The sequence below is a fragment of the Porites lutea genome, chromosome 10, assembly GCF_958299795.1.
Source record: "Porites lutea chromosome 10, jaPorLute2.1, whole genome shotgun sequence".
NCBI lineage: Eukaryota > Metazoa > Cnidaria > Anthozoa > Scleractinia > Poritidae > Porites > Porites lutea.
Window position 1 is genome coordinate 4,213,330 of NC_133210.1, and position 13,250 is coordinate 4,226,579.

General features: G+C 39.0%; 1 protein-coding gene across 2 annotated transcripts; it reads right to left on the bottom strand.

The window, feature by feature from the left end:
• Window positions 1-1,766: 1,766 nt before the first annotated feature.
• Window positions 1,767-13,232, bottom strand: LOC140950822 (growth hormone-regulated TBC protein 1-like). Of its 2 annotated transcripts, XM_073400043.1 has the most exons (11): window positions 13,010-13,221; window positions 12,208-12,362; window positions 11,070-11,116; window positions 10,622-10,733; window positions 9,830-9,951; window positions 6,398-6,494; window positions 6,166-6,229; window positions 5,644-5,752; window positions 3,870-4,007; window positions 3,000-3,047; window positions 1,904-2,524 (listed from the first exon to the last, which is right to left on the bottom strand). In XM_073400043.1, exons 1-11 carry the CDS (start codon window positions 13,024-13,026, stop codon window positions 2,408-2,410), a joined length of 1,026 nt encoding a protein of 341 aa, XP_073256144.1. In that variant the 5' UTR covers window positions 13,027-13,221; the 3' UTR covers window positions 1,904-2,407. The 2 variants fall into 2 exon arrangements, with proteins under 2 accessions (XP_073256145.1, XP_073256144.1); XM_073400044.1 differs by lacking the exons at window positions 11,070-11,116; window positions 12,208-12,362 and having other exon boundaries at window positions 1,767-2,524; window positions 13,010-13,232.
• Between the last annotated feature and the right edge of the window lie 18 nt (window positions 13,233-13,250).

The window sequence follows — 13,250 nt, forward strand, 5'->3', positions numbered from 1 at the left end:
TGACGGGGTCGCGTTGCCACCTCTCAAAGCGCTTGGTACCACTGAGTTACAAAAGACTGCATTTTATGGATCCATTTTAAGATGCCAAAATTGTTGTGTTCCCAGTAATTTCTCTACCGGATTACTCTTTATGGGGGAGAGGTGTAATTTACGAATGCTAAGAACTCTCTAAAAAGGCCCCATTCTTAAACCGCGCTCTCAGCCATGTCAGCCATATCCCGCTGTGTGCCTTGTTGGGATTGCTGCCCTATTTGCCAAGGAATACCCGCCAAATTACCGGTCGGAATCGTTACTACTATTTCTGCATAGATCTCCACGTAAAATCTGCCAGGTGTACATAGAGCCGGAATAACTGCTAACATTTCCACTGAAATGTCCTCCCGAATAGGCCTGGAGAGTCTCGGACTGATGCCTCAGTCTTGTTGGGAGCCTGTCCACAGATGTTTTTCCCCACACCCCACCCCCTCACGCTTTCTCCCGCGCGCTCGACTACCTACAAAGAGAAAATAAAGGGTCTGTGAACAGGGTATCTTGTTGGCTAAAGTCGACTACACATAACTCGAACCTCGCGCTAACTCGAACCAAAATCGATTTTCCCTGGATTTCCTTCACACATTGACTATAATAATTTTACCCTCCGTATCTCGAACCTCCCGCAAACTCGAAGTAATTTTTGTTTCCCTTCGATAACTCGAACCATGCTTTAAGCGCCTGACAAGTCGATAAAAGTGCACTGCAGTCCGAAACACTGAAATTAATTTAACCATGTATTCTTTGTCTTCACTTTTTTGTCAGTCCAGTTTAAATACAGCGTCCAGAACTGTGCATTTATCAAGTTTTGAAGTGTGCATGGTACTTTCATTTATTCCCCATCCCATTTTCTTAATTCCAGTTATTTGCTTTGAACTCCCGATAACTCGAACACCTTTTTCGATTTCTCTAGAAGGTTCGAGTTATCGGGAGTCGAGTCGACTGTAGTTTATCTGTGGGTTTCGTTGCAAAATGTTCTCTTAAAACGACATTGACGGATATCACATTTACATAAGAGATAAAATAAAACACACTTTGCCCAAATACTTTTTCAAATTCTTTAGTCCTGAAAATTCGTTCAAATACAATTCGACAGCTAGTGTGAATTTCTAAATTCTTGACAACGAGCAAAAAACATAATTTTCCTTGTTGAACAAAACTGAACAAAACAAATTATTTTCAATTAACCTGAAAATTAGCAAACTCCATTAAATAAGAATATGTTATCTCCATTCAAATAGAAATGTTTCCTATCATCAAATGTAAACTTTCGTCTCAAAAAATTATGTACAAAACATTTACAATATATTGTTAAAAACCAAAATAAAAACTATAAAACACAAAAAAAAATTGCCACGGTGTTTGAAAACAATGATCAGTCACACACAGACACAAAAGAAGATGATTTTTCTGTAAGGCCATCCCAATAAAATGTTTCGTTTCCCATCGCCCGACCGACCAATTTTTTTGGAAAAGTAAAAAAAAAAATTCCAGAATCACTTGTAAAGAAGCAAGTACTTTAATTTACAAGCACACCATCTTGTCTTATGAACACCAATTGTCTTATCTTATTATCGATACTTCGTTTTTGTAGCCTTTTTAGACATTTGATAGTCCTGTTAATATACATCTTTTACCAACTGATTATATCTTGCAGACTAAACGTGAGATTTAATTGCAATCATTTGTTCATTCTTTTTTTTTTGCCCGACCGACCGACCCACCTTCACGAGAGGGAGGGCGATGGGAAACGAAACATTTTATTGGGATTGCCTAAATGAAATTTTGACATGAGAATAATATAATAATACCGCAATTTCCTGGGAACTTTCTTAGAAATAAGAGACCTGCTTGACTTTTGGCAAACGAGAACTGTTCAAAAGAAAATACCGAGAATTTGGGGAGCAAAAATATGGAAAAGAAAAAACGGAACTTGCGGGATGAAATTTTCGAAAATTTGAGTTTGCCTAACCTTTCTTCATTTTATTCATTTCTCTAATATTTTGGAGTAAATGAAAGAGCCGTGAAAGAAACCGTTCCATCTGATACAAGGAACGTTTGGTATTTCAATCCGAAATATTGTCCGATAGCACCCGGAGGCACTGATTACTAAGGGCCCTGTTTCACGCTAAAACTTTCGGCAAGTGTTGCACTGAAATAACATGGTCAATTTAGGTTTGCACATAAATTCGACTTCGGCCACGTAAAATGAACGGGGCTTTCGCAGAACTAGCCCGGCATTCTACGCTACGTGAACCAATCTGGGCAGAACAACAAATGTTTCCGATTAAGATTCGTCTGTTATGTAATAATTCAGTGCAAAACTTGCGGATACTTTAATTGGCAGCGCCCTACAACTATGCGCATCATAAGGCCATCACTTTGTTCTCCTCTGTTCTCTTTCATCATGCTCTCTTGTTATTTTCTCTGCAGCAGCTTTACGTAAATCCCTGATCCACTTCCTTGGAAAAGAACCTGGAATCTGGAACGTATGCTGTAGGAAAAAAAAGCCCAGAATTTAATTATTATTCGTTCTCAATTACTGAATGGCATTCTGCCACTTTCAAATATTTCCTTAAAGGCCGCTTTCTCACAGCTAGATTTCAGAAAATCGTCCGGGTGAGTGTAGTTGTTTTGACTGACAATAGGCAGTGGTACCAAATCTTAACTTCACAAACCACTTTAACTCTGACGATGACTTCCCGTGAGGTTTTCGAAACGTCTGTCAGGTCAGCCCCTGTTGCCAACAGTCTTATTCAGGACCACACTCACCCAGACGTCCGATTACATTCAGCCTACTAATTGAAACAAAGATTAGGCGAATTGGTAATTTGGCTTTCGTTTTTCAATCTATCCTTCACACATTTAAAAAGAGGCTTTTAATTAGCCAAGGCTTATATACAAATGCCGGCGGGGGGGGGGGTTTACCGGGGGGATATAGGCGGTTTTGAAATTGACTGGTACATTACCTCCATGAAACTATGACAATCCATTGCTGAAGGTCCTTTGGTTATTTCCTGGGGTAAAGGAAAGAACAAATAAAGAAGGCCAGTAAGCAAATGCACCGTGAGATAATTTACCACAAAAAACAGACATACATACACACAGAACCGCGCTAAGGTGCACTGTTGAGGGAATATTGACACAGTGAAAAACTTACAGTGATGTACATGTAACCCAAATTAAATGCAATATTTATCTCATGCAGCTGACATCCGTAAATAGTTTTTGGGGAGATTTTTCGATGTTTCATTGTCAGAAGTAAAATTATAAACTTAGCAAGCGTAATACACTCGAGCTTTATCTTGTGGACACCTCTGTACCTCTGCTCTGGGGGAAGGGGAGGGGGTACACTCGGGGGTATTAAGTAGGGAGGTGCGAAGGATTAGAGAGCATAATACACTCGAACCTCTTCTTGCGGACACCTGACCTCTGTACATCTGCTCTGGGGGTAGGGGAGAGGGTTCTCAGAGGAGGGGGGGTATACAGCAGGTTGGTGTGAAGGATTTTGGGGGTTTGAAATTCACGCACAATTTCACAATTTTTGACATAAGAAATTTGTTTAGTCAGCTTAGGATTTTTTGGGTTCAATTTTAGATTCTTTGGATTCTCTGGGTTTCGATTAGGTTTGCATTTTTTTTTTTTTTTTACTCCATTCGCACCACAATAAAAGTTTTTACCAAACTCCCGTAAGCAGGCAACTACAGTAGAACTCCAGCACCTTCTCACCACCTCCACCCAAACTTACAAAGCGTTTGATCTTACCATTTGGAAACCATGTTTATATGATAAGATTTTCATCAATTAACTAGCAAAGCAATGATATTCCCTTTACAAACCTTCATAGCTGTGACAAGTTGCGCAAAGTCTTGACAAGCCAGCAGCTCTTCTTTGTGAAGACTGAGTAATGTCAGAGAAACTCTCAGAATCACTTTGGATCCTTCATAGAAAAGGCAGTCCCAGATGCGGAGAACTGTCTGCAATGTAATGAAGGCTGCTGTTATATTAGCCTCCCACGCAGACGTTCTTAGGGGTTCGTCATGCGTTCCTGCCTTACGAATGTTGGGGAGGATTGCATGACAATCCAAAAGAACCTCTGTGTGAGAGGGAGGCTACTGTTGTACAGATGGAGGTGTTTTGTCTAAGAGGATGCAGTGCAGGTTGAGATTACACCTCAGAGCACAAGCAATTGATTTCGGTCATTTGTCCAAGTAAGTGGCAGTTAGTGACAGGAGACGACAGTTCGATGGATGGAACGTTGACTTTATAAACCACAATGGACCATTTGATCTGGGCTTCCATTCACGTTGTAATAATAATTATCACAACATGAATGGAAGCCCAAATCTAAATCAATACAACAGCCCCGGACTTTATCATCATACTAATCAAAATTGAAATTACTGGCTGCATGCATGCCCAGGGGGCAGTACTCCAGATTTCAAGTGACAGGAATGATCGAATGGGGGGGCATAATCAAAACCCAAAAAAACCCCTCGGGCTTCAAACAAAACCCCCCAAAAATCCCTGGACCAAAATTCAACCCCCCAAACCCTTTTATTTGTCTCACATTGTCACTGCTACCCAAAAATATATTTGCCTAGTGACCCAAGAAAATCCTGAAATCGAAAATTTCACACCCAAAATACTCCTTTGATCATCCCTTTCACTTGAAATCTGCAGCCCGCCCCCAATGCATGGTAATAACTCAAGTCACACCCAGGGCCCCACTCCCAGTCATACTTGGCAAGTTAGAGGACCCTTCTCTAAATCACAAGTTTCAGTGAGGTTGGCATCCTGAAAATTTATTACAGCCAACTCTCTCTCAACAGACACCTCTATAAAAGGGACACCTCATTAAAACAGAAGCCAGATTTGGTCCTTGCCTTTCTCTTCACTACTCCCTTTAGTTTACTCTCAAAAAGACAAATATCTAGAGTTGATGGTCCCATCCTTTCTTTACTCCTTTCAGTTGATTGCCTTCCTTTACTCCTTTCAGTTGACTCTCTATAAGATGAACACCTAGAGCTGGTTCCTGCCTTTCTTTACTCCTTTTAGTTGACTCGATAAATTCTCTCAAATGGATACACTAGTGCCACGCCCCAAAAGTGTCCGTCTTAGAGAGAGCTGAATGTGTTGTATCCTTCATTCAAGTCCAGATGTGATATACACTGTACATCACCCATCAAGCTTGTCGGGAGAATTCACCTGGGATGCTTGGCAAAATATGGCTTGTCTGAAAATATGGCAGCACTACTGGACTTACTGGACAAAAATGGCCAGCATACATCTATTTTGTTTCTAAACCAGTCCATACATGTTCAGACTGAATGTATTTAACAAATACATCTGAATATTTCATGACTTTCACAGAGAAAAAAAAAATGCAGATTTTTGTTGACCAACATTATTAAGCACCTTTTCTCCATGACTTGCAACTTTTTTTGCCATTTTTTTGGAGACCTGACCAGTGCTATTATGCCCTGCCTGTTCCAAACCCCACTGCTCACTTACATAGGGACCAGCTCTAGGTGTTCGTCTTATAGAAATCATGGCATTGGTTTGGGACAGGAATGTGTTACTCTGTAAGCACCAAGGTTATATTATGCTCACCTCTATTGGCAGTACATCAATAAAAAGACATATGAACCACTTCGTTGAGAATATAGTGTATGACACACCCAGCTTCTCTATATGATGAAACAGATCTGGCATCTTCACTCTGTGTAGACATATAAACATGGAAAACATGTAACGAAGACAATACTTTGCTTATCTATAGCCCAGAGAAAAAAAAGGAATCAGAGGAAGAAAGAGTATAAGAATTAGGTAAACTGTGATATAAACCACACTTAAGGCTAAGCGGTAAAGGAGGGATCACAAGAAAAAAGAGAACTAAAGTACGAGGAACAGGGGAACCACAAGGGCCATGCATACACAGGATCTTATGAAACACAAGAACAAGGTGAGCTAAGGGGGAAAACTAGGGAAACTAAAATGACCAGGGGAACCAAGAAGACCAAGAAAATCACAAGGAACAGGGGATACAAAAAATATTCCGTAAAAACATAAGTATGGTAATGTATACTGTTAAAAGTTACATAATGTAACACTGTAATGTACACTGTAGCATACCTTACTACTTGACGCAAAGCCTCGTGCTCAATTTGTAATCCAAGCATATCTCTTGAATAGTAATCTACAGAAAATGGTCATTAATCTTTTGAGTAACAGTAATCCCAGCTACAGGCTGTAGTTAACTGCACGTGTGCTAAAATATTTAACAGTATGTTGACAAAACAGATTTGATCTAATAGAGGAAAAGAACAGTTGACCAACAATCAGTTGTGAGTTCACAAACATGTACCTGGTAAAAGATTTCCAACAATAACATCCAAAAGCCAAAAAGCTACTTCCTCTTTTCTGACAATGAGCAGCATCAATCCAGCAATGTAGTTGAGACCCTGAAACACAGACCATCACACTTTTCAAGCTAAATAGTATAATTATTGATACATCAGCAATTATGCCAAAGCTGGACTGCAGCTCAGTAGCTCACTTGATGATGTAAAAATATGCTGGGTAAATTAGTACACGTCTTTTGCTTGCATTCTCCGCAGAGAAATCAGCAGCTCACAATTCTAAAATTAAAGTCAAACACACGTCCCATTTCCCTTCATCTCCTACAAAATTGCTTATTTCTGTTCAAAAATAATACATATTCATTTCTGTGTCAGGCAATAACACTGCCTGCAGATTTAACTGTTCTTGCCATCATAAAAAAGCTCTCCTTCCAAGGGGATTTGAGAAACCACACATATTTGCTAGGCAGCATGTAAATGGTGTAGATATTACTTAAGCAATAGACCACACTTTCTATGGGTTTACCGGCGTGATAACCCACGCGGGATGTTGGGAGAACACGAGAAAAGCTTGTAAATCATGAGCCGAAGGCGAGTGATTTACAAGCTTTTCGAGTGTTCGCCCAACATCCCAAGTGGGTTATCACGCCGGTAAACCCATAGAAAGTGTGGTCTATTGCTTTTATAAAATAACTTTTAGTAGAATGGATTCTTTTAGGCAAAAATGTGGTTTTAGTACGGTGATCAAGTCATGTCTTCTCTCTAAAGTCATCATAAGCCAATCATGACTCACGATTTAATAGCGCTGAACTTTCTCAAAACTCAGTTCAGTCAAACAACAAACAGCAGCACTTCAAAACACAAGTTTTTGCACTCATTACATGATAACTTATGAAAGCTGTTTGACAGGAAAAGTCAACATTTATTCATGCGAACGTACAATGAAAGAATACGTTCATGGTTTGTTTACTACAGAAGTAGAAATTAACTGAACATCAGACTGTACGCAGGTGTATTTTGTTGAATCGATCCGTAAGAATTTCGTGCTTACAGACGGAACTGGCAGCTATTGTAATGGAGGACTTCATTCACATTTTACAAGCCGCAGTGGTTTAAGATCTGTTTTCTGGACTTTATTATGATTAAGAAATGCTGCGGTAACGACGTGGCTTCATTTGCGAACTTGTCGCATGTAACTTTATATGCACCTACAATACAGCGACCGATGGAAATATGTCAGTGGTGGAGAAAGGTTTCTTTGCCGTAGCCACATACTGGCGTTAATATTTGTCGATTTGTAAAGTCAGGTGGTTTGAGGTAGGTTATGGTATCGATATCACCGAATAATTTGTGCAAATGTTTGAAAAAACCAGCCCGAAACTCTGACATCTTTCATCATCGTTGGCAGCTTGTTTACAACCTACAGCGGCCGATTTTGTACCATATCTTGATCAGAGATCTCTTTTTGGAACAATTTCTTTCATTAAGGAATTTAATTTTGACATAAAATAAATCAAGAATGCTAAAACTATCCGTTTTGTTGCTGGTTTGCACATGGTTAAGTTTTCCAGGAGACTTTCTACACCAGAAATTCACACAGTTGTTGTCTTTCTCTGCGATTTGGCATTGTCGTGAAATGTAAACTGCTTTCCAGCTTTGTACTTTATTACTTCAAAAGCTATGGCATTAATAAAATGTTGAAACCAACGCTTTCGATATTAAGAAGGGCTAGGTAAGTAGCTTGTTCTGTTTTTTAGCCTTTCTAAAATCGTTGTTTGCAGATCAATAGCGGGTTTTGTTTATGGCTCGTGGTCCGGATGTCTTTTTCTATGGGTTTACCGGTATAATAAACCATAGGTTTTTGACCAATCAGATCACGCGTACTATCTCAGTTATTTTATAATATACTATAAACTGTAACTTATTGGGCGATTCCAGAAAATATCCATACCATACCACGGACGGCTTTTAGGATTTCCGAAGGGGAGGCGGGGTTCACGATTATGGAATTCTGAGGGCATGGGGGGTATTTACGATTGGAAATCCGAAGGCATGGGGGAATTCCACAGGTGGGATTTCTGGAGTAGAAAGTGTAGAATGAGTTCCTTGAAAACGCTATTGTTGTGGACTTTTGTAGTTCGTAAATAAACCACGAATGTATGACCACGGAAGCAGAAGACAAGCATCGATAGATCAGACACGTGTTTACGCTCATAACTTATAGAAGTGAACAGTAAAACGTGGGTTTCACATTAAACTTGATGAATTTCTTGTCCCACGAAAAAAAAACTGAATATGTATCTTACTGCTTGCAAGTTTCTTGTTACTCCCGTCCGATGAACAGTAAAAAAACTCGCACCAGTCCCTGGCTTCCAAGGAACGCCTGTCAGATTAGAACACTTTTCGTGCACACTACATGACGTATAAAAGGACGCAACACGACTCGACGGTATACTTGACCGCCGAAAGATTTTAACAGTCTGAATTTGAGCTATTTTGCTTTGTAAACGTCAAAACAGCACAAGAAAACAAAGACGAGTAAAATTGCTGTTAGTGGTGTTTATTTTTATCGCCAAATTCGGACCTAAAAAGGAGTTTGTACAGCCTGGCTACTAGCGGTAGGTTAGAGTAAAGCTTGCCGCCTGGCGCCGCTAGATCACAGCCTTGAGGAGGCATAAATTCATGTTCGTTTGTTCATATAGGCGTTACTAAGTCGAAAATGTACTTCCAAAAAAACGGAAATTCTGAAGGGGAGGGGGGGTTGACGATTATGGAATTCTGAGGGCATGGGGGGTAACACATTTTGGAATTTCCGAAGGCAAGGGGGGGATAAAGCATGGAAGCCGTCCGTGGTTGGGTATGGATATTTTCTGGAATTGCCCATTAAGGCCCCCCCCTCCCCCTCCACTTATTGTCCACCTAGGAGGTCTGTCTAACGGTAAACAAAAAAATGTACAATTTACCCCTCACCCCCTTATAAAAGTTCACCCCTAGTTTGTATTGAAATGAATTAGATTCATGACATTTGGAAGCTTAATTAACCCTTTAAGCCCCAGGATCCCCATAAAAATTCTCCAAACTGATCTCCATACATTTCCTTGCAAAATTAGTTAAAAGCATTTGTTTAAAGATCAGAGCATTTTCCCTTAGGTGTTCATTTTATTTATTCTCGTAAACTTTTCTTTTAATTACGTATTGATATCATCAGGAGAAAATTGATGTTAGTCACTTTTGGGATGGTTAAAACCAATAAATGCAGATCTCAAATTTTGATCACGCAAGTGCTTTTTCTATTCCCGGTAATTTATAATTAAGCCCCCCTGGATATAAGCCCCTCCATTTATAAGCCCTCCTTAAACACCTTTTATAGTTACTAACACAAGTAAGCCCAGGGCTTAAAAGTGGCAGATTACAGTAAATATGTGGATGACACCTACCTGACAGTAACCTATTCTTGGATTGTGTTTGGCATAAGCTACAAGTACATTGTACAAAGCAGGCCTCAGGTCGTTCTGTTTGTTGGTAAAGTGTATGTTATCTGGGAAGGTGCGATCAATGTCTAAAGGAAAAAAAGACAAGGAGAGAAAATATGTGAACACTCAGGCTCCAATAATACATTTTGTAATCATCTTGGGCCAGTGTCCATCCCTGACAGGTGGGCACATCAGGATGCTTGAGATGTGTTCAGTTCTTCATGATCAAAGACACCGTCTATCCATCCATCCAGTTCATCCCTCCATCCATTTCTCTGGCCCGTCAATGTGTTTGCCTAGTCCATCAGTCCTTTGGTCTGCAGTCCAGTCGTATGAACAACCCTTTAAGCCATGCTAGTTAACCCATGTTACAGATCAAAATTAAATTCAGGTTAAATATTTTTAACTTCTATTGATCCTCTGTTTCCTTTGTCTCCTAGCCCTAATTCATGAATAATTAGGGCTTGGAGAGAAAGAAATTGAGAATCAACCTAGGTTAAAAAATTTCAACCTGAATTTTGACCTGTATCCTCCACAGACAAAATTCTCCAGAATGATCTCCACCCATTCTCATTAAAAATAAGTTGAGACAATGTGATAGCAGGTCAAAGCATTTTCCCTTGGGTGATCACTTTGTTTAAAATTCTCATAACCATTACTCTTGATTATATTATATTGATAGGTCACTATTGGGAGAAACAGGGGTGGTTTGCCCCATCATGTACAAACTTACTCCAAAATCTGTGCAACATATACCTGTCTGAATGCTATGCATTGTCTGTTCATCAAGACCTTCCCCCGTGAGCTGTTGATATTTACCACGATTCAACTTCATCTTCTTTCTTGCTCCACTAATATCCACCCACACCTTGAAGAGAAATTTAAAAAAAATCATGATTAGGAGAAAAAGGCATTACATGTGCTTGCATCTTTACTGGAGAATTAAAAGAGGTCAAGTTTTAAAATTAACCCCATCAATCTTAAACCAAGTTATGGCAAAGTTATTTGTCACTGTAACTTTTAAATCTGGAGATGAAATCGTATGGTGTTACCATTTAAATGAAACCTCTCCAGTAGAACTTTTGCATAATAAAACTCATTTCTCAGGATTTTAAAAAAATAAATTTGAATTTTCTTGTGCAAAAATCTTCTTTTGCCTTTACAAGGAGTAAACAAGTTAAAATGTAAAAAGAAACACTGGTACCTGGGCTCTAAGCTCTGATGGAACTCCTTTCCGGACAAATCTTTTCACTATATAGTAACACAAATAAGAAGCTTTTAATAAATTAAACAAACCTGTAAGCTGTACTTAATAAAAAGCAAAAATCTTAGTCTTTATCTTTTCAAGAAGTGTGTTTATTTAATGCTCCTGGCAAATTTACAACTACGGCGGTATATGGCTGTTTTTGATTTACCACATTATTTTGGAAATACAAGTAGGATCACTTTAAATGATCTGAAATGTTTGTTTCATTGACCTGCTTTATATTCCAATTCTCGAATAAGCAGCATATATTCCAAACATTCTGCCCCAGGTAACAGAATGATTGGAACAAAATAGAAAAAACACACCTGATCACAGCTGTGTATTCTGTGCATTCCATTTGTTTTTGCTGGAAGAGCACACAAATGGTGGCTAGTAGAAACATAGCTGCCATGCATGAGTAATAGCCAGCTTTTCTACCGTTATTTTATTATAGGGTGCATATGGTCAAGTAGGGTTCTGCTGAACTTCACATGAGGCTAGGGGTGCATAAGGGATGGCGCAGTGGTGAGAGCACTTGCCTCCCACCAATGTGACCTGGGTTCAAACCCCGGTATCGACGCCATATGTGGGTTGAGTTTGTTGTTAGTTCTCTCCTTTGCTCCGAGAGGTTTTTCTCCGTGTACTCAGGTTTTCCCCCCTCCTCAAAAGCCAACATTTTCAAATTCCAATTCGCCCAGGAATCAGGTAGACGAAGAACCACTTTGTGGATTTACTACCTCCAAATCATTATTTATTTATTTATTATTAATAATTTATTAATGATTTAGTATTAATAAGGAAAATCTATTTGTTCACACCCTTTTGAATTAGACTCAGCAAAACTGAAGATGTGCTTTAAGTCAAGGTCATACGAGGTCCCTCTGCTGTAGCAAACAATATTATTGTAATTCAGGGTTCAACAGAAGCATGACAGAAGCACGATGCACCTCAATTCAGAGTTAATTGCTCTGCTGAACCAAAATCAAAACTTTGATTCAGACATTATAATCCATCATGCTTCAGCCTTGCTTTCAAATTCTCAAGAATTACATCTGGCACAGCGGAACAGAGCCTTTATAGTGCTGTAGTTCCTAACCTCTTCTTGACTTTCTCACTTTATTTACACCCTTCATGAATCTATCCCATCTTGATGCTCTCCTTGCCAGCACCCTTAAATAGCTCGACATAAATTCCTCATAGCTTGAGTAATCAAAGTCGTCTGGTCGGTGGAATCCATACTCATCTACAGGACTGCAGGTTTAAGTTTAAAAGGTTGGAATTCAAATAACAAAACAAAGCAGAGGCAAGAATTTTTGAGCACACAAATTAACTTGCAAATGTGCCTCAAAACATAATCAGGCGGGAAGATAAAGTGAAACTTGTAAGTGCAAAAAAAGGTGTAAATACTCCCATGCTAATCATACACAAATTAATAACTTCGACAAAGTTAAAATAAACATTATGTGAGATTTTTTTCAAAAATAAGGCTAATACTATATTTTAGCGGAAATTTGCTGACTGTTAAGTTTTTAGAGTTAGCTCCCTTACCTTTAAATTAACACTTGAAATTCTAAACCACCAATATACAAACCATTAATGATTTACACTTAATTAATCCTGAACTTATAGCAGTGTATAAGTCATATGTTTAGCCGATGCCAGAAAATTCAGTCAGAAAGGAACATAACACCATTCTCAGCCGGATTATAAAATATAGCTAGAAAACTTAGTAACATTCATCAAGAACAAACCACAAAAATGTCCTTTGAGCAATGTATTAAAGAGTATTACTCAACATTTCCGCGTCAGTCGACATGCAATGGAACACATGTAAAAGCTGTCGATTCAAGCTCGATAGACGAGTGAAGAGAGAATAAAGAATATTTTACGCATATTACCTTTGAATTGTGGACATTTCTGCTATTTCTCATATAAAAGCATTCTCAGAGCTTCCACTGGTAGAGAAGACGATAAAGACTATGCATTTATGTGAATTTCCACCGAAAACTTATGCCGCACTACATCGCCAAAAACGTATGAAGTGTGTTGATGTTCTGTCCTCGGATTTCCTAGATCCTCGCTATTGATTGGTTATCTAGTCTCCTGACCAATCAAAAAACAAAGATCCAATAATTGTTT